This window comes from Bidens hawaiensis, unplaced genomic scaffold (genome assembly GCF_021521415.1).
Source record: "Bidens hawaiensis isolate Kalapana, Puna unplaced genomic scaffold, B.hawaiensis_p1.1 tig00025021_1, whole genome shotgun sequence".
Lineage (NCBI taxonomy): Eukaryota > Viridiplantae > Streptophyta > Magnoliopsida > Asterales > Asteraceae > Bidens > Bidens hawaiensis.
Genome location: NW_027493982.1, coordinates 129,948 through 149,111, shown reverse-complemented (window position 1 = coordinate 149,111; position 19,164 = coordinate 129,948). Strand labels below are relative to the sequence as shown.

Sequence of the window (19,164 nt, the reverse complement as noted above, 5' to 3'; positions counted from 1 at the left end):
CACACTATAGGGACTGACTTTGCAAGCTTTTAAATTCAGCTGGGCTGAATATGCACATACAAAACTATTACTGTAGCTTTATGCACATATTCTGGTTCGGTTTTTGGTTTATATTCTAATCGGGTTCTGATTGAAATGGATTGTGCTCAATAATCAGGTTTGGGTAAGATAACTTTTAGATTATGCAAATTGCAAATATTCTGTCTTTTTTGTTTCTGTTTTAGTATTTTATTAGTTAGATACATTAGGTTTAATAATTTCTGATAAGTTTTTATTTAACGTGCAGATCGTCTTAGCGCTTTGCCTCTCAATCTGCGCTACAAGCTGTTATCTTTACTTCCCATTCAAATTGCGGTGCAAACTTGTTTGCTGTCGTCTAATTGGAAACACAGCTGGAAGCACATTTGGAGTGTACATCTTGATGACGCGGCTCCATTTGATACCGTTGAGTGGGTATCAAATTTGCATGACCGCGTGATGGAAGCTCTAGACGGTTGTTCACTCGACGAGGTCCACATGTATCTGCTTCGCACCTTTAATGGCCCAACAAGCCTTCCAATTTCGTGGGTTCATGACGGGATATGCAAGCGGATAAACGAGTTAGACTTGCAAGTGAACTTTTTGGAGCTACCCACGAGCTTCTTCACGTGCCCAACCGTCAAAATACTCAAACTGAGGTTGACAAGGTGGGCCCCAAATTTGTTGGAACAAAACTTGGAGATAAACCTTCAAAGTTTGGTATCGTTAGATGCATCCGCTCACCAAGAAGCCTATCAAAGCTTGTTTCGGATTATAGGCGGTTCTCCGGCATTGGAATCGATTAAGTTTTGCTGTTGGGCAAAAACGTAATGTTGGATAGGTATTAGTTTTCTTTAAGTTATGTATGTTTGTGTCAAATATGTATCATTTTTCTAGATAAACCACTAACCATGATTTGTAATGCAGATATAAAAAAATTGATCAGAATTTTCTGTAATATTTGTAATTGATTATTTTGCTCCATTGAACGTCTTCCATAATCTACTGCACTCTAGATAGTAAAGCATACAAACATATATATAGTTCGGTTTGGTTGTGTCATACATTTCAATTATTACCGCACCACGGCATTTTGTTAATCGGTTATGGATTTTGAATATTGTTTGTTTTCATTTAACTTGGGTGAGCCCGAATCGCCATGGGATAAGCCCGAGTCACCTCCACCTTGTTTGGTGAAGAGGTTGCATTTTGATTGTTGGGTTGCTTGAGTTGACTTCAATTAAATGAGTAACTTCTATAGTTTTTCTCTTTTTATCTAGTTAATTAGTATGTAAAATTATTCTTATTTATTGTATATATAATACTTATTATTAAGTCATCATGATCAAATACTTGCTTTCTAAATTTATGTTTATATTATCTCCAAAGGTATAAAAAAAATACAAAGGCCCTTGTATTAAGTTTTATTAGAGGTTTTCTATATCATTGTTTACACAAACAAAATGGCATTATGCATCCAGACACTTTCAATAATTGATCAGTTTTAAGTATATAAGTATATAGTTAGACTGAACCTCATGTCTATTCGAGTTTATTACAAATCGGGTTTTCCAACTTAAAATCATATAGAGATGCTCACATAAAACTCGAAACCTCTACATCCCTCTGCGTAATCTTAGAAACTAAACTTATGTTAACAAGATAGTTCTTAAGAGATACAAATAAATTACAATTATGTGTCACAAGTATGTTCTATAAATAAGGGAAAGACTAATTCAAATTCGGTTGACCAGTTAAGCTTGATTTGTGTGTTTTTCTTAATAAGCTTTCTCAAGATGGACGGTCTAGTTGTGAGTTCAATCTTGAATATGAAATGATCTTGGTAGAGACTTCACGAGTTAATTTATTACTGAAGAGGTAGGTCCCAGCAGAGCCCAGTTGGTCCCGCAAGACTCACCTTGAACAGGGACGTCTGCGCAAAGGCTATCTGCTCCCGCAGGACCCACCATGCTCAGAGAACCTTACGCGCAGTACGCAAGCTGTACACGCAGGGAAAGCCTCCCAATGGTGAAGTACCCCGCCTGTTCCCACAGTTGCGGATACAAGCCATCAGGGAAGGCTACCCGCAGACAGCAGGGCTACACGCACAAGACAATAGCTACTTCAGTAGTCACATGAAGGAATGAGCAAGGCGGGAACAATCCCGCCAAAATGAGCCAGTCCGTATGATTCTGAAAGATCTTTTGTACTATACCTACCAAGGTATGGATAGGACAGACAATCTGACCAGAACAGCCCATGAGCCAATCACAGGGTGACAGCTCACCGACAACAGTACGAGGAGGAGCACCCTCTAGTACTGTTTGTCACTATTAGCCGCTGCCTACTCACCAACTCTTACTGAGGGGCGTGCGCAGCCTACAGTTGGTAGAATAGTGTTACTGTTGGCCGTAACCTATTCACCAACCAGCATGGCCTGCGTATAATCCACAGAAGGTGGGACGTGCATAATCTACAGTTGGTGGAATAGTGCAGCCGACTTTGTTACTGTTGGCCGTAACCTATCCACCAACCAGTATGGCTTGTGCATAGTCCACTGTTGGTAGAACAGGAATACTATTCAGCCGGCTGTACCTTCTAGGAAACCTACCTTCGGCTATAAATACTCCAACATCTTGGAATGGTAAGATCATCTGCTATCCAGTTATCTAGCAATCTCTTAATATACACTTATATTCAGAGCAATCTAGTCTGATTCTCACGCCGGAGGGTGGTCACAAGGAGGAACATCCCCCTTCTCAGTGACGAGCTTACGGTGTTTGTTTTGCAGGTCCCCTGAAGAACAACCGTCTCTGTTGGACCTCATTCTCGTGGGAAACATTACTTAACCCCCAGATTATCTATAATCTGCACCGGGTCACTTAGTGTTTCTTCATTGGCGCCATCCGTGGGACAAAAACTAGAACTATTTTAGTTTTTTCAAAATTTCTGAAGAAATGGTTAACGTTACTCCGGTCCAAAGGCCAGTAACCGACCAAGAAACCCCGGTAACCACAACCCCAGCAACTGGGGGGAACACCGGCGGTTACACAAATCTTACGAACACTACCCCGACTACCCAAGCCGGGGCAAGTGCAGTAAATATTCCACTGGGGTTCACTGACACCCAGTTGGAAAAACGAACAAGGGCCCCTCGCCAAACACTAGATCAAGTGAAGGCGTGGGCCGAGGCACGTCAAAGAGAATTCCAAGCCGAATTGGATGAACGCTTGCGTTCAGCCCAACAGGCTGACGAATTCGGCAGTACTCGCCAACACCTCAATATGAGCAGTGAGTGCGAGTACTCAGACGACGAGAGGGAGTCCGATACCGACGCAAACCCTCGCCATAAGGCGAAAGGGAAGCGTAAGGAGACGGACGTCCAACCAAAAAGGAATTTTGGGGAAGCTTTTAAACCAACTGCGGAGAGAAACCCGCGTGACTTCTCCAAAACCTTTAGACCAACTGCTACAAATGCAGGAAAGTCAAAATTCGCAAGGGACATTGCGGAAGCAATCGCCCCGAGAAGTGCCAAACAGATGTCCAACATTGGCACTTATGATGGTCTATCCGACCCAGACGACCATTTGAACAGGTTCATTGCGGGGGCTACCGTCAGCAACTGGACGGAACCCACGTGGTGCTACATGTTCCAGATGACTCTGGTCGGAGCGGCCAGGGCATGGTTCGATCGTTTACCGATCCACCACATATATGACTGGGCGGACTTTCAGAACAAGTTCAGCCAGCACTTCAGCCAACAGAGGAAGTACACTGAAGAGCAGTGGACGATCCTCAACTGCGTGAGAGAGGAGGATGAATCTTTACTAGACTTCATCACCCGCTTCAACTCCAAGAAGCAGAGTCTGGGCAACATAAGTGAAGATCTTGTTCGCGCCGCTTTCATCCAGGGCGCCGAGTACCCAGAGCTTATCCGCACATTGACGGGTAAGGACGGCATGCCATCCACATGGGATGCCATCATGACGGCAGCCAAGCGCTTTGCCGAGACGGAGAAGCAGCTGGGAAGAGATCTTCCCCAGAGTACACACCTCTACACACAGAGGACAAGGGAGAACAACGTTAGGACTGCCCGGCAGAACAAAAAGAGGCGGCTAGGTATTTGGCAGTCAAGGGTAAACTTTGACACCTCATCCAGCTCTCGCCCTCTTGTTGGCGGAAGGGACAACACACACCCTTCAAACCGAAAACACCGGTGGACGCCACTCACCAAGAGCGTCACGGAGATATTTGCCACGGAAAAATTGCCATGGCCAAAAGCCCCATTGATCCGGCAGAAACCTAATGCGGATCAAAGCAAATCCTGTGATTTCCACGGGACAAAGGGTCATGGTACTGAAGAGTGCACATCCTTGAAGGATATTGTTGAGACATTTGTCAAGGATGGAAGACTTGCACATCTCGTGGCATCAATCAAGAAGGGAGGAAGGAATGACAACCGGTACAGAGGTAACGGACGAAAGCCCGTCGACATCAGCATCAACATGGTTCATGGCAAGGTCAGAGGAAGAAAGACGAGTGACAGAACCATGCGCGTGGAAGGAAGCTGAGGTGCGCTTCCCGCGAGTGCCAGGAGGCCCCAGCAAAGAAGGCCCCATCGTCATCAAAAGCCAGCTGGGGCATTACATCACTTCCCGCACTCTTGCTGACAACGGCGCTTCGTCGACAGTGATGTACAGGCAGTTCTTTGACAAGCTGGATGATGAAGACAAAGAACGCTTGGAAACGGTCTACGCTTCAATGGAAGGGTTTGACGGCAGTACAGAAACCCCCCTGGGTATCCTATCTTTCCCCGTTACTCTTACCGATGGGAATCATTCACGCACAGAAGACGTGGATTTTGTCGTGATGAGAAAGCCACACCACACGTACGACATCCTATTCGGAAGAGACGGGATGGCAAGATTCAACGCCGTGGTATCTTCAGTCCACGGCATGATGGGATGGCCAACAGCTGAGGGTGTAGCGATGATCACTGGCATTCCCCAGGTATGCATCGCATCTGTCTCATCTAAACCCAAACCGAAAATGGCTAAACCAACCATCACCGAACCGGAAAAATGGGCCTTCAATGGCAAATACCCCGACCAGGCCGTTACCATTGGACCAACAATCGTTGATCCCACCCGCACCCTACTCAAACGCTTACTGCAGAAAAACGCTGACATCTTTGCGTGGGCACCAGCTGACATGACTGGTGTACCCCGAAGTAAGGCGGAGCATAAGCTCAAGTGCGATCCGGCTGTTACGCCAGTCGTACAAAAGCGCAGAGTAATGGGGCCTGAACAAACTAACGCGTGTAGAACCCAAGTCAAGGAACTCCTTGACGCAGGCATCGTACGCGTTAGTAGATATCAAACATGGGTTGCAAATCCCGTAATGGTACCGAAGAATGACAAACAATGGCGCATGTGCATAGATTTCAAAGATTTGAACAAAGCATGCCCCAAAGATTGTTATCCGTTACCAGAAATTGATCTTAAGGTGGATTCGTTGGCACCATTTCGCCTTAAATGCTTCTTGGATGCGTATAAGGGGTACCATCAAATCCACATGGCCGTAGATGACCAGGACAAAACCGCATTTCGGACGCCTGATGGTACATTTTGTTATAAAATGATGCCATTCGGACTTAAGAATGCAGGGTCCACGTACCAACGACTGATGGACAAAGAGTTTCATGCCCAAATCGGGAGAAACTTGGAAGTCTATATGGATGATTTGGTCATCAAAAGCCCCGAGCCAGAAGCGATGTTGAAAGACATTGAAGAAACTTTCAACACGCTCAGAAAGATAAACATGAAGCTCAACCCGAGCAAGTGTTCAATTGGGATGGAAGAAGGGAAGTTCTTGGGAGTCATTGTTACTAAAGATGGCTTCAGAGCGAACCCTGAAAAGTCGAAGCCATTGTTAAAATGGAATCACCTACCACCATCAAACAGGCTCAGACACTGAATGGACGACTAGTCGCACTTAATCGCTTTTTGGCAAACCATGCGGATAAGTCGTTTCCTTCCGTGTCAACATTGAGAAACTGCTTAAAGAAAACGCACTTCCGCTGGACAACAGAAGCGGAAGCAGCTTTTCAGGAGATTCGGTCACGCCTGATCGAACTCCCAACACTTACAGCACCACAAGCGGGAGAGGAGTTAATCCTATACCTTTCCGCAACAGATAGAGCAACCGGGGCAGTCCTGCTAATAGAACGAAAAGGCATCCAGATGCCAATCTATTATGTTAGCCGTGTACTAACAGACGTAGAAACCCGGTACTCTACCCTCGAAAAATTGGTCTTAGCACTTATACACGCTTCACGCAGGTTAAGACGATATTTCCAGGGCCACCCAATCACCATTCTCACCAACTTCAAACTCTCAAACGTTCTAGGCAAACCCGAATTATCGGGACGTCTAGCCAAATGGGCAATTGAATTGGGAGTATATGCAATTAAGTACAAGCCAAGACCAGCCATAAAAGGCCAGGTCCTGGCCGATTTTATTGCAGAAGTCCCCGCTTCGCGGGAGAAAGAGTGCCAGGAGGAGGCTCAACCCTCCCCAGCACAGGACATCAATGATGTCTGGCGACTCTACACTGATGGAGCAGCCAGTAACGAGGGTTCAGGCGCAGGGTTAAAATTAACCAATCCAGCAGGCCAAGAATATACTTACGCTATTCGGTTGGATTTTCCAAGTACGAATAACGAAGCCGAATATGAAGCATTCTTGGCCGGATTGAGAATTGCGCGTAAGATGGGAGTGAAAAACTTGGAAGCCCACGTGGATTCCATGCTGGTGGCCAACCAAATAAATGGGACGTACACGGCTGTAAACGACACAATGGCCCTGTACCTCGCCCAGGCAAAAACCCTTATGCGTGATTTTAATGATTGTAAAGTCATACACGTCAAGCGCAGCGAAAACAAATCTGCGGATGCGTTAAGCAAGCTTGCATCACTAGCCTTCACCCACTTGAGAAAGGATATCCGCATTGAACTCCTCGAGACACCTTCGGTCCCGCACAAGGAAATTTGTGTCATCCAAACCGGCACGGAAACGTGGATGACACCAATAATAAATTACCTTGCAGCAGGAACACTACCAGAGTCAAAAACACAGGCAAGAAAACTACGCTGTAAAGCACTGAATTATCAACTCGTCAATGACATCCTTTACAGACGTAACTTTCTTGGCCCACTCTTAAGATGCGTGGACAACTAAGATGCTGACTACCTCCTAAGGGAAGTACACGAAGGCATCTGTGGAGTACACGCAGGTCCCCGCGCTGTTGTAGCCAAGCTAAACAACGCGGGATACTTTTGGCCGGGGATGCATACGGATGCACTGGCATACATCAGAAAATGCAGGTCTTGCCAGCTTTACGCACCCAACACGCACCGCCCGAAGAATGAACTGGTTCCAGTCACTTCTTCATGGCCATTTCAGAAGTGGGCCATCGATGTGACAGGCCCGTTTCCTACAGCAGCAGGAAATGTTCAGTTCCTAGTGGTAGCCATCGACTACTTCACCAAGTGGATAGAAGCAAAACCTTTAGCCCAAACAACCGCGAAACATATCAAAAAATTTATTTGGGAATTTATTATTTGTCGTTTTGGACTTCCACAGAATTTGGTGAGCGATAACGGCACCAACTTTGCTGACAAAAGCTACAACAGTGGCTAAAAGAACTTCAAATCACCCACACCTTTACCTCAGTGGCACACCCGCAAGGTAATGGTGAGGTGGAAAGAGCAAATAAGAGCATTGTCGAAGGCATCAAGAAGAGACTATCGGAACACAGATCCGGCTGGGTGGACGAGCTTCCGCACGTCCTTTGGGCAAACAGAACGCTGAAGAAGGCCAGTACGGGAGAAACCCCGTTCAGCCTCACTTATGGCACTGAAGCCATGGTCCCGGTCGAAATTGGTCTACCCTCACCAAGGGTCTTGAGTCAGCCAGAAGACAATGATGCGGAAAGACGGTTGGATCTTATGCTAACCGAGGAACGCAGAGACTTAGCCGCAGTGCGTGAAGAGAACTACAAACGACAAATGCAAAAGTACTACAACACGCGGGTAAAACTCTGCAACTTCAATATAGGAGACTACATACTGCGTAACAACGAGGCTTCAAACCAAGAGCGCCCGGGAAAGCTGGCCCCGGTCTGGGAAGGGCCATACATTATTAAAGAAGTCCTGGGAAAGGGCGCATACCGGCTCAAAAGGCTCGATGGCACTCCCATCCCAAGAACATGGAATGGAGCTCAATTACGCAAATGTTATATGTAGATCAATTCCAAAACTTGTAAAGAAAAGGCCTAGAGCCACTTCTAATGGAAATGATTCTCCTTTCATAATGTGTTTACCTTTATACTTATGAACTTCCCACTGGTGCCGGTATTCACCGCATAAACGGGAAGAAGTAAGTCGTTACGTGTGGGAGGCGGCAAAACCCGCATAAACACAATGAGGGAAACCTACACGCAGGTATGATGTAAGTAAAGTTTAGCCATCCTTGTAAGTGCAAGTGACGGTCTTACCCGCACAATCACGAACAAGGAAGCAAAACTTCAACCTATCATCTACCACGTTCAAAGGTTATCCTAAAAAAAAAAAAAAAAAAAAAAAAAAAAAAGATGAGGAAAACCTACACGCAGGTCAGATATGGGTAAAGTTTAGCCATCCTACTAAGTGCAAGTGACGGTCATACCCGCACAATCACGAAAAAGGAAGCAAAACTTCACACCTATTATCTACCACATTCAAATGTTAACTTATCCTCAAAGATGAGGAAAACCTACACGCAGGTCAGATGGTAAAGTTTAGCCATCCTACTACGTGCAAGTGACGGTCCTACCCGCACAATCACGGAAGAGGAAGTAAAACTTCACACCTATCTACCACGTTCAAAGGTTAACTTATTCTAAACACTTGGAAAATTGCTAATTTAAACTAAAGTATGTAAGTCATATAACGTTTATAAAGCAAGGAATCCAATTAATCAAGCGGTCTTAGCCGCACAAAGATTTACATTTCATAAATATTCGTTACAAGAATGGCCGGGTAACTACCCGCCTACAAGAAAGTAAATCTATACAAACTAAATCTATCCTAGCAGCGGGAAGGGATCTTCAGGATCAGGCTTCAGGGCCACTTCCACTTGGACCAGCGCCGTCAGTAGAGCGTGGCTATTCAAGGTAAGCCTTAAGGATAGGTAGCCCATCATCAGCAGCAGCAATTTCATTCACCTTCTCCACCACCGGATGCGGGAAGGCGGCGTATTGATTTACTGCTTGGTCATATATGGCTTCGGTATCTACATTGTACAAAGGGAAGTTGGATGGCGGGACGCCTTTCTCAACAAACCCTAGACCAAGCAGGAAGCCGACCCGTTCCCCATCCTCGTGAGAAGCGTTGAGGGCTGCGCTCATTGCATCGTCGTAAGATGTCTCTGAGAAGACCCGATGCACAACCTACATAAGAAAATATACAAGTGTCAACACCCTATTTACAAAGAAAAGCGTGAAGACATGAAGATAGACTTACCTGAGACAACGCTTCTCGAAGAAGCCATTCCTTGGCAACCAGAGCTTCTTGAAGGGCGGCTTGAGCTTGGGTGCAGGCGCGTTCGGCTTCGCTTTTGTTAAGGTTGGCAAGTAGAACTTCCTTTGCGGCAGCCTCTTCGACGCCCTTAAGCTTCCGCTCGGTATGGTCAAGCACGCCCCTCTGGTCCAAGATCTCCTGGAGCTTCTTGGCATCTTCCATCGCCAAGGCATCATGAGCACGTTGGAGAGCCTCTAATTTGGCCTTGAGCTCCTCATTCTCCACGCGTAAAGGCTCAGCAACGGCTTCAGCCTTGGTGGCCCTCTCGGTTGCGTTCCTCGCAGTCTCCTTAGCCAGCCGAAGCTGTTCGTTAACAGCTTGGGCAGCCTTGGAGCGGGCCTCGAGTCGCGCTTGAACCTCAACCTCGAGGGCCTTGAAGGCCTTCTCCTTCTCCGCAGCAGCTGCGGACAGCTTTTGGTTCTCCTCCCGAAGAGCCCGCGCTTGAGATACTTCCTTGGCGCGAGCTGCTTTCAACTTGTCGTTTTCACGACAAAGCAGCTCGACGCGCGGCTGCATCCGGGCTTGGAGAACCCGAAGCTCGTTGGTTAGCCTACCCTCCTGGTAGCTAGCCATGGCTTCCCCCAACGCACCATGGGGAGCAGCGTGGCGAGCCCATTCCACGCACTCCACAGGGGTACGAAGGGTTGTTCCTCGGCGTATCTTCCATCGCGGAACATACACTTCATTGGAATCCGACACTGCAGAAAACAAAAAGCAGTTAGGAAAAGATGATAAAAAATATATGTAGAAAAATGGGCCAAAAGAACCCTACGCACCTGTAGGGTCAATTACAGGCCGATAGCCGCCGAACCCATCACCTGAACCCAATGGAAATCCATCCAAGAGGTCAGGCAGATGGGAAGGTGGCGGAGAGATGCGAGAAGCCCCACGCGTACCTGATTGTCCGGCCGTCGTTGCCGATGACGGGGGCATGGTAGCAGCCGCCGTGGTCGCCGCCGCGGTCGCTTCCGCAGAATCCGCGGCAACAGTAACCGCCGGCTCTGTGAAGGATGCTGTAAAAATCGCCCTCACAGCCGGCGGCGACGTCATCTCGGCTGGAACAGTCGGCTCAAAGGAGTGAGCAACTGAACCAGCGGAAGCAGGCGCAGGCGCCTGGGTCGACGCCTCAGGTAGGCTGACCAAGCCTACCGTCATTGGCGGAGAGGTAATACTCGGCCCCTGACCCTGGAATGCGCCAACATCCACGCCTGCGTAAAGAAGAAAAGTGTTAAAAGACTTAAGGATTAAACTACGAAGATAAAAGCTAAGAGAAAGTTGTACTTACGGGTTTTCTTGAGCTTGAACGTACGGACGGGCGGGGACGAACCCGATGGAGCCGGTCTCTTGATGCCGGTCACCGTCGTCGTCATTGGTTCTCCGGAGGTAACAGTCGTAGCCTCCGGAACAGTGGTCTTCTCACCACCGGGGTTCCCCGCCACATCTTCACTACCTGACTCAGTGTCAGATAGGAGCACTGGATCGGCTGTGGAGGCCGCCTTCTCCTTCCTTTTCCCGCCGGCAGCCCTCTTCTTCCGCACTAACGGAGGACCATCTGCGGATTCCTCAGAAGAAGACAGGATGTCAGGAATTCCAGCAGCGGGTACAGCACTGAGGGGTGGAGGAGAGAATAACGCCTTACCTGGCCGCCGGTGGCTCAGGATCTCGTGGCCCAGCGGATAGACCTCCACAAACCGATCCGCTGTTTGCTCCAGAATGGGCAACTCGTTCTCGTCAAGAGCACGAGTACCCACCCGCACGGGACCGTCAGCTTCCTGCGGGTACAGGAGCGACTCCAAGTCGTTCCCCTCTGAAAGAAAAGAAACAGTTAGAAGACAAACTCATATCAGCAAGAAAGACAAGACATACCATAAGGAGTAGAGTTCAAACCGTATTCGAGAAGGATGGGAACCTGAGACGCCTCCTTCCATACCCGGCTCATCCCCAGCATCACCATCCCGGACTCCGCAAACCGGTAAACCGGAGATTGGACCCGGGATATCTTCGCAAACCATTCCGCCTCCTGGTAGTTGGTGGCGTGGTGGCTCAGAATTGCTTGGCCATTTTTAAACTTCATGGCAATAGGGATGGCGCGGGCAGAAATGTAGAAGAACTCCAGCTTCCACGATCGGAGACTGCGCTCGGTCGCGCAAATCTTCAAACCCTTGATCCGGGTTGTCAGGGTGTACCACCCCTGGATGCACCTCCAAGTATAGAAGGTCATCAGGCGGTCCACATAGGGCTCAATGCCCAGAATCCGGCACACCACTCGAAATGGCGAATCTTGGCGATCGCCATGGGGTGCAACTCGGTCAGATGAACACCATGCCTCTCAAGGACACGGTAAACAAACTTTGTCAATGGGAACCTAAGATTCCCATAGACAAAGAATGCTGCATAAACCCCGATCTTGCCTCTGGGGGCATCGTACACGGTCTGATGGGGTTCAGGAAACTCAGGCTCGAAAGGATCGAGCATGAACTTCCTAACAACATACCGGTACTGATCGCCGGGCAGAGCACACTGGCACTCACCAGCAGTACTCTTGTCATCGGCCGAAGACTCAAGATCACAAGAAGACATTTTGCAGAAAGAAAGCGATTTCGGGAAAATGCTTGCCTGAAAAGGGGAGTATTTGCCGGAAATCGCTAAGAAGAAGAAGAGAAGGGTGAAGGTGTGGATTGCAAAGAGCCCTCTCCCCCTTTATATACTAATCGCAATTAATGCGATGAATTTAATGCGGAGGAGAGAGAAATCGAAGGTGCAATGAAACTATGACACGTGGCAAAAAGCAGGCTGGCAACAGCTGTTGACAGGACGCGTACCATTAATTTCGCGGCCACGCGCCCGAAAAATCGCGCCCACGCGCCTGAAAAAACGTCTGGAATGACCATGTACTGTCACGTCACCATAACTTTCTGCACGTCCTGACACAGTCAGAAGAAACCGTCGCACGACGTTTCAGATGTTTGGACTGTTCCTATCTTTCCACCAACTCTTCGAATTTCGAAATTCAAAATTCAAAAAAGATTCAAAAGTAAGCGGGAAAACACCCCTTACCTTGTCAAACAAGTAACCATAAGCCGGGTGCGGGTACAGTGTTAAGGCAAAACCCTTCACATACCTAGCACCCGCAGGGAATTGAAGCCAAGAATAACTTGGCAACCAAGTAACCATAAGACGGATGCGGGTACAGTGTTAAGGCAAAACCCTTCACATACCTAGCACCCGCAGGGAATTGAAGCCAAGAATACCCCGGCAACAAAGTAACTATAAGACGGGTGCGGGTACAGTGTTAAGGCAAAACCCTTCACATACCTAGCACCCGCAGGGAATTGACGCCAGGGGTACCTTGAAAGTAAAGTAACCGTAAGACGAGCGCGGGTACAGTGTTAAGGCAAAACCCTTCACATACCTAGCGCTCCGCAGGGAATTGAAACCAAGAAGGATCTTCTGGGCAATGCTTGCGGAAACGGAAATAACATCCCCGCATAGCGGGAACGTCGAGAACTACATTGTTTGAGGCTCCAGGATGGAATTGGTGGTTTTAACATAATTGATCACTATGTTCAAAACTACCAAAACCTCAGGGAGAATCCACACAAGTGGGACTCAACGCTCCTGACTTGCGAGGAGGTTACATACCTACCCGCATCATACCCAAAGATCAAGCAAAAAAATCGGGAATTTTTGCAAGTGACATTAGGAAACCCGCGGGAAGAATCCCCACGGAGAACCTTAAAACTAAACCTTTTTCAAAACCCCTTGCTTAAAGTCCAAAAGTTCACCTCACTTTATTAAACATTCATGAGAAGAACATTGGACTGGGGGGACTTGAAGAGGTAGGTCCCAGCAGAGCCCAGTTGGTCCCGCAAGACTCACCTTGAACAGGGACGTCTGCGCAAAGGCTATCTGCTCCCGCAGGACCCACCATGCTCAGAGAACCTTACGCGCAGTACGCAAGCTGTACACGCAGGGAAAGCCTCCCAATGGTGAAGTACCCCGCCTGTTCCCGCAGTTGCGGATACAAGCCATCAGGGAAGGCTACCCGCAGACAGCAGGGCTACACGCACAAGACAATAGCTACTTCAGTAGTCACATGAAGGAATGAGCAAGGCGGGAACAATCCCGCCAAAATGAGCCAGTCCGTATGATTCTGAAAGATCTTTTGTACTATACCTACCAAGGTATGGATAGGACAGACAATCTGACCAGAACAGCCCATGAGCCAATCACAGGGTGACAGCTCACCGACAACAGTACGAGGAGGAGCACCCTCTAGTACTGTTTGTCACTATTAGCCGCTGCCTACTCACCAACTCTTACTGAGGGGCGTGCGCAGCCTACAGTTGGTAGAATAGTGTTACTGTTGGCCGTAACCTATTCACCAACCAGCATGGCCTGCGTATAATCCACAGAAGGTGGGACGTGCATAATCTACAGTTGGTGGAATAGTGCAGCCGACTTTGTTACTGTTGGCCGTAACCTATCCACCAACCAGTATGGCCTGTGCATAGTCCACTGTTGGTAGAACAGGAATACTATTCAGCCGGCTGTACCTTCTAGGAAACCTACCTTCGGCTATAAATACTCCAACATCTTGGAATGGTAAGATCATCTGCTATCCAGTTATCTAGCAATCTCTTAATATACACTTATATTCAGAGCAATCTAGTCTGATTCTCACGCCGGAGGGTGGTCACAAGGAGGAACCTCCCCCTTCTCAGTGACGAGCTTACGGTGTTTGTTTTGCAGGTCCCCTGAAGAACAACCGTCTCTGTTGGACCTCATTCTCGTGGGAAACATTACTTAACCCCCAGATTATCTATAATCTGCACCGGGTCACTTAGTGTTTCTTCAGAAACTAAACTTATGTTAACAAGATAGTTCTTAAGAGATACAAATAAATTACAATTATGTGTCACAAGTATGTTCTATAAATAAGGGAAAGACTAATTCAAATTCGGTTGACCAGTTAAGCTTGATTTGTGTGTTTTTCTTAATAAGCTTTCTCAAGATGGACGGTCTAGTTGTGAGTTCAATCTTGAATATGAAATGATCTTGGTAGAGACTTCACGAGTTAATTTATTACTATGTTATTAATGTTATAGTTGATTTGCGCCCAATCCATTAAATTTAATATATATTAAAAACTTAGCTTTGAAAACAGCGTAAATTCATTCACATAAAAACCGCACAAGTTCTAGCATTTTAATAGGGTAACACTTAAGTTCCACTAGTTTACACAAACAATCTTACAAATTTTTAATATGGTACGAACCGATAAAGATTAAGTTTCCATCGCAACACGTATATAAACAACCCCACAAGTTTATAATATGGTAGAAACCGATAACGTAACGAACCAAACCGAGTTCCCACCGCAACGCGCCAACACATGGGTTTAGAGCAACCAGTTATATCTAAACATATAAGACAGTAGTTTCGATGACACCATGCTTTCCGGTTAAACGATCGAGCTATTTCACGAGCCAAGCCACTCGCAAGATATTTGAGACTGGCTCGTGAAAAAGCTCGATCGAGACGAGCTTAATTGTGCTGAGCTCGAGCCTAAAAGTAAGCTCGTTTGATAAACGACCATGAACTTCACTTATTGAGCTCGAGCTGTTCGCGAGTCTAAACGAGCCTGTCATTTACATACTTGTTTAAAGTATAAATTTAATAATTACTAATCAGTATATATAATATTATGAAAAGGTAAATAAAAATAACTAAATCATATATATTATTTTATACAAAATTTATAATTGAAATTATATATATATACACAAAAATAATTAAAAAGATATAAAATAATAATTAATAAATATTAAATGAGTCGAGCTTGACTTGAAAATCTACTCATAAGCCTAGCTCGAGCTTTGAAAATGAAACTTGAAACAAGCTGAGCTCGAGCTTCATATAAGTTAAATGACCCGAGTTCAAGCTTAGTCGAGTTTGGCTTGACTTGGCTCAGCTCGTTTTTATCCTATTAAGATGATCGAACCGATGGATCCGGTCCGGTCAAGCTTTTGTAAAAGAAGTATATATGATTAGGTCCAACATGTGATATCCTTAGGGGCTCCCCACACGTTACTTTTATTTAGTGACCCCACCACCTACTTATTTTGTGGTTTATCGAACCCCCCCCCCCCCCAACCCCAACCCTTAACTGGCTTTTATATTCTTATTATGACACTACATCACATTTGAATATTTGATTTTTATATGATTTTATTTTTTTATGGGCCATTTTAATGTATTAAGTATGGTTGTAATAATAATAATAATAATAAAAAAGCCAAAATATACAATGGTCCTTGCATTAAGTCTTGTTGGAAGATTTATAAATCATTTAAACACAAATATATATAGGCACTTTGAATACGTAATCAATTTTAAGTATAACACTGTCTCAATTGTATAATCACCTTTACGTAATTCGCTAAAGATAGTGAAAAGGAGAAATTATTAATAGTCTCATATATCATTCTTAAAAAATACATAGAAGTCTATATATTGTTTTTTTACCAGGGACGCGTACGGTTCAGTTTGATTCAGGTTTTTTAGCCTCAACCAAACCCGAAGTCATCGGTTAATATATTTAGTAACTAATCTGTCCAGTTTACTCGGTTAGTTTTCAAGTCGGTTAAGTTAATTTAAGTTAACTTGGTTTAGTTGATTTTCACATGTACATGTATTAAACATGTTTGTAAATTGTTAAGTTGAAAAGATATTATTCTTAATGAAATTATATAAGTTTACTTTTAAAACAAAACATGAATTCCACTTGGTTTACCTTTTTAATATTATTTTATTTAAAATATATTAAATTAAAGTAGAATGTATCCCCATTGACAGCATACAAGTCTAAATCTGTTGCTTAAAACTCAATTGTCAAAACCTTAAACAAAAACATATCTCTCTGTTCTTCACTTGTTCATATTTCATCAATTCTTGTCTTTGTAAATACACATTAAAAAAAACAGAGCAATGGCTGCAAACAAGATCACAATCGCCCTCGTTTACGCGGTTCTTGAATGGATTTTAATAATTCTCCTTCTTATCAATTCTGTTTTCACTTATTTGATCATCAAATTCTCCCAATTCTTTAACTTAAACCCTCCATGTTTCTCGTGTGCACGAATCGATCAATTTCGATATCGTCAATTCTGTTCAACAAAAAACAGAGCAAGAACCCAAATTTTTTGAGAATTTGATTGATTTGATAGATCTGGGTGATGAAAAAGTTGATATGAATGGAGGAGTTCAAGAAGATGATTCGGGTTGTCATTCGGGTAAGTTTGATTTTGCAAGTTTAATCGAATTTATTGAAATAATAATCGAATACTCTGTTTTTGTAGTCCATGAAGAAGAGAAAATGTGTCAATTGGAACACATATTCCTGTTTTGGATTCATGTGATGAGATCATACATGAAGAATCTTCAACAATTTATGATAATGTGCATTCACATCTTGATAATGGTGAGTTTAATACTAAATAGTGTTTTAATAATATGTATTCATCCAATTAAGTGCTAATTTCAAGAACTCATTAAGTTTTGTTTTTGTATATTGATTAGATTGTGAAAAACCTCTAGTGGAAGAAAACTTAGGGGATTTGAAGAATTTGAGTATAAAGATAGAAGAGATTGAAGAAGATAGATCTCCGGATACGCCATTGGGTATTCATAGCCCAAATCCATTTCACAAGAGGTGGATGATCTCAAGGCCGAAAGACTCGGGGACAGAAGAGTCATTTGACGGGAGTGTGATTAGCGAAACGGATGGTGGTGATCCCGTTGACACGGCCGAGAAGCTCCAATCGGCTTTGAAAGCCGAGCGGAAAGCGTTGCGTGATTTATACTTGGAATTGGAGGAGGAGAGAAACGCTTCGGCTGTGGCCGCTAACGAGACAATGGCAATGATAAACCGGCTTCAAGAAGAGAAGGCGGCAATGCAAATGGAGGCGTTGCAGTATCGACGAATGATGGAAGAGCAGTCGGAATATGATCAAGAGGCGTTACAATTGTTGAATGAGCTTATGTTAAAGAAGGAAAAGGAATTGGAATTGTATAAAAAGAAATTGTTGGATTGCAAAGCAAAAGAGAAGACGAAAACGAATTCGGTTTCAGTTTCATGGAGTCACTCGGAGGATGACGAGGGGTCGTCTATCGATTTGTATCAGGTACCAAAAGACGAAAATGCCCATGACAGGGATCGAGAGGTCCAACATCCGCATACCCCCGTTGACTCGGTTTTGGATTTGGAATTGACATTAGCGGATTTCTAGGAGAACGGGTTTCGATTCTCGAGCATTTGAAGTTTCTTGAAGAGAAGCTTGTAGCATTGAGTGATGAAGAGGATCAACATTTTGCTAATGTGAAGGTAATAGAGGATCACTATGAAGAGACAGTGGTCAAGTTATTGAGAGTACTACAAATGGATTTGTGGGAAATGGAAAACAAGCAATGGGGAAACAACTTCTTCCGCTTTTTGATGCGGTAAGTATCGGGGTAGATGATGATGTGACAGTTAGAAATGGACATGAGAATGGATTCCATCACTTTAAGTTTGAAGACACAGCAGTCTCGAGATTTGAACTCGAAAAGAAGCGAATAGATATGGAAGAGGAAATAGATCAACTCTATGTAAGGTTACAATCCCTAGAGGCCGATCGAGGGTTTTTAAAACACTTAATCGGGTCAATGAAAAAGGGTGACAAAGGGATGGAAGTACTTCAAGAAATCTTGCATCATTTACGAGACCTTCGAGCAAAGAGTTACACCGACAATGTCCTCTTATGAGATTCATTACAAATCTATACATGGTATGCAACTAGTCATTTTCTGTCTAATAAGCCATCAAGAGTTTTTATCTTTTTGTAATATAGAAACTCTTAATGAGATGAATAAATAAGAAAGCATATTTTTTTTATTAATTTAAGTTGCTTTTTGCCACTTTTTTTCACATGTTGTTAGGGTCAAAAGGTGGTGCATTACGAAAGAGAAGTCCTTGGAGGATGGTGGAATAGAGGATCATTCATGTGGTTTTTTCTTTGTTTCAATTATGCCCTAAAGCATCAAGGGGTTTTGAGTCATTTCATCTTTATTTTTAAAGGGGGGAGGTTTAGAAAGAAAAAAGGTTAGGGGTAAGAAAAGTTACCATTTTTTACAATGATTTAGTTTCAAGTCAAGTAAACTTGTATATGTCCATTGAAATATGCATGTTACATAGTGTATCATTTGGTAGTAAGTTGAGATATGTTGTGTATTTTGTATGTTTTATTTTATCTTATTTATATTATAAAATTATATTGTAAAACATAATATTACACATTATGTTTTATTGTATAATCTTATAATAGTAATGGGACAAAGATGAGATATACAAATTGGAATAGCATGCTCTAATTTATAGTTGACAATTTGGCTTAGGAAAATTTCAAAATTTTGGAATTTATTTCTTTGTTAAATAAAATTATATTGTAAAACATAATATTACACATTATGTTTTATTGTATAATCTT

General features: G+C 44.3%; 1 protein-coding gene and 1 pseudogene across 2 annotated transcripts; both read left to right on the top strand.

Moving 5' to 3' along the window:
• Nucleotides 1–135: 135 nt before the first annotated feature.
• Nucleotides 136–849, top strand: LOC143570728 (putative FBD-associated F-box protein At5g56440). Its single transcript, XM_077056304.1, has 2 exons — nt 136–142; nt 287–849. The coding sequence occupies exons 1-2, from the start codon at nt 136–138 to the stop codon at nt 847–849; spliced, it is 570 nt and encodes a 189-aa protein (XP_076912419.1).
• Nucleotides 850–17,014: 16,165 nt separating this feature from the next.
• LOC143570727 (myosin-binding protein 2-like) lies at nt 17,015–18,460 on the top strand (annotated as a pseudogene). The gene is made up of 2 exons (XR_013141985.1): nt 17,015–17,120; nt 17,219–18,460. The product of XR_013141985.1 is annotated as a myosin-binding protein 2-like (transcript).
• Nucleotides 18,461–19,164: the final 704 nt, after the last annotated feature.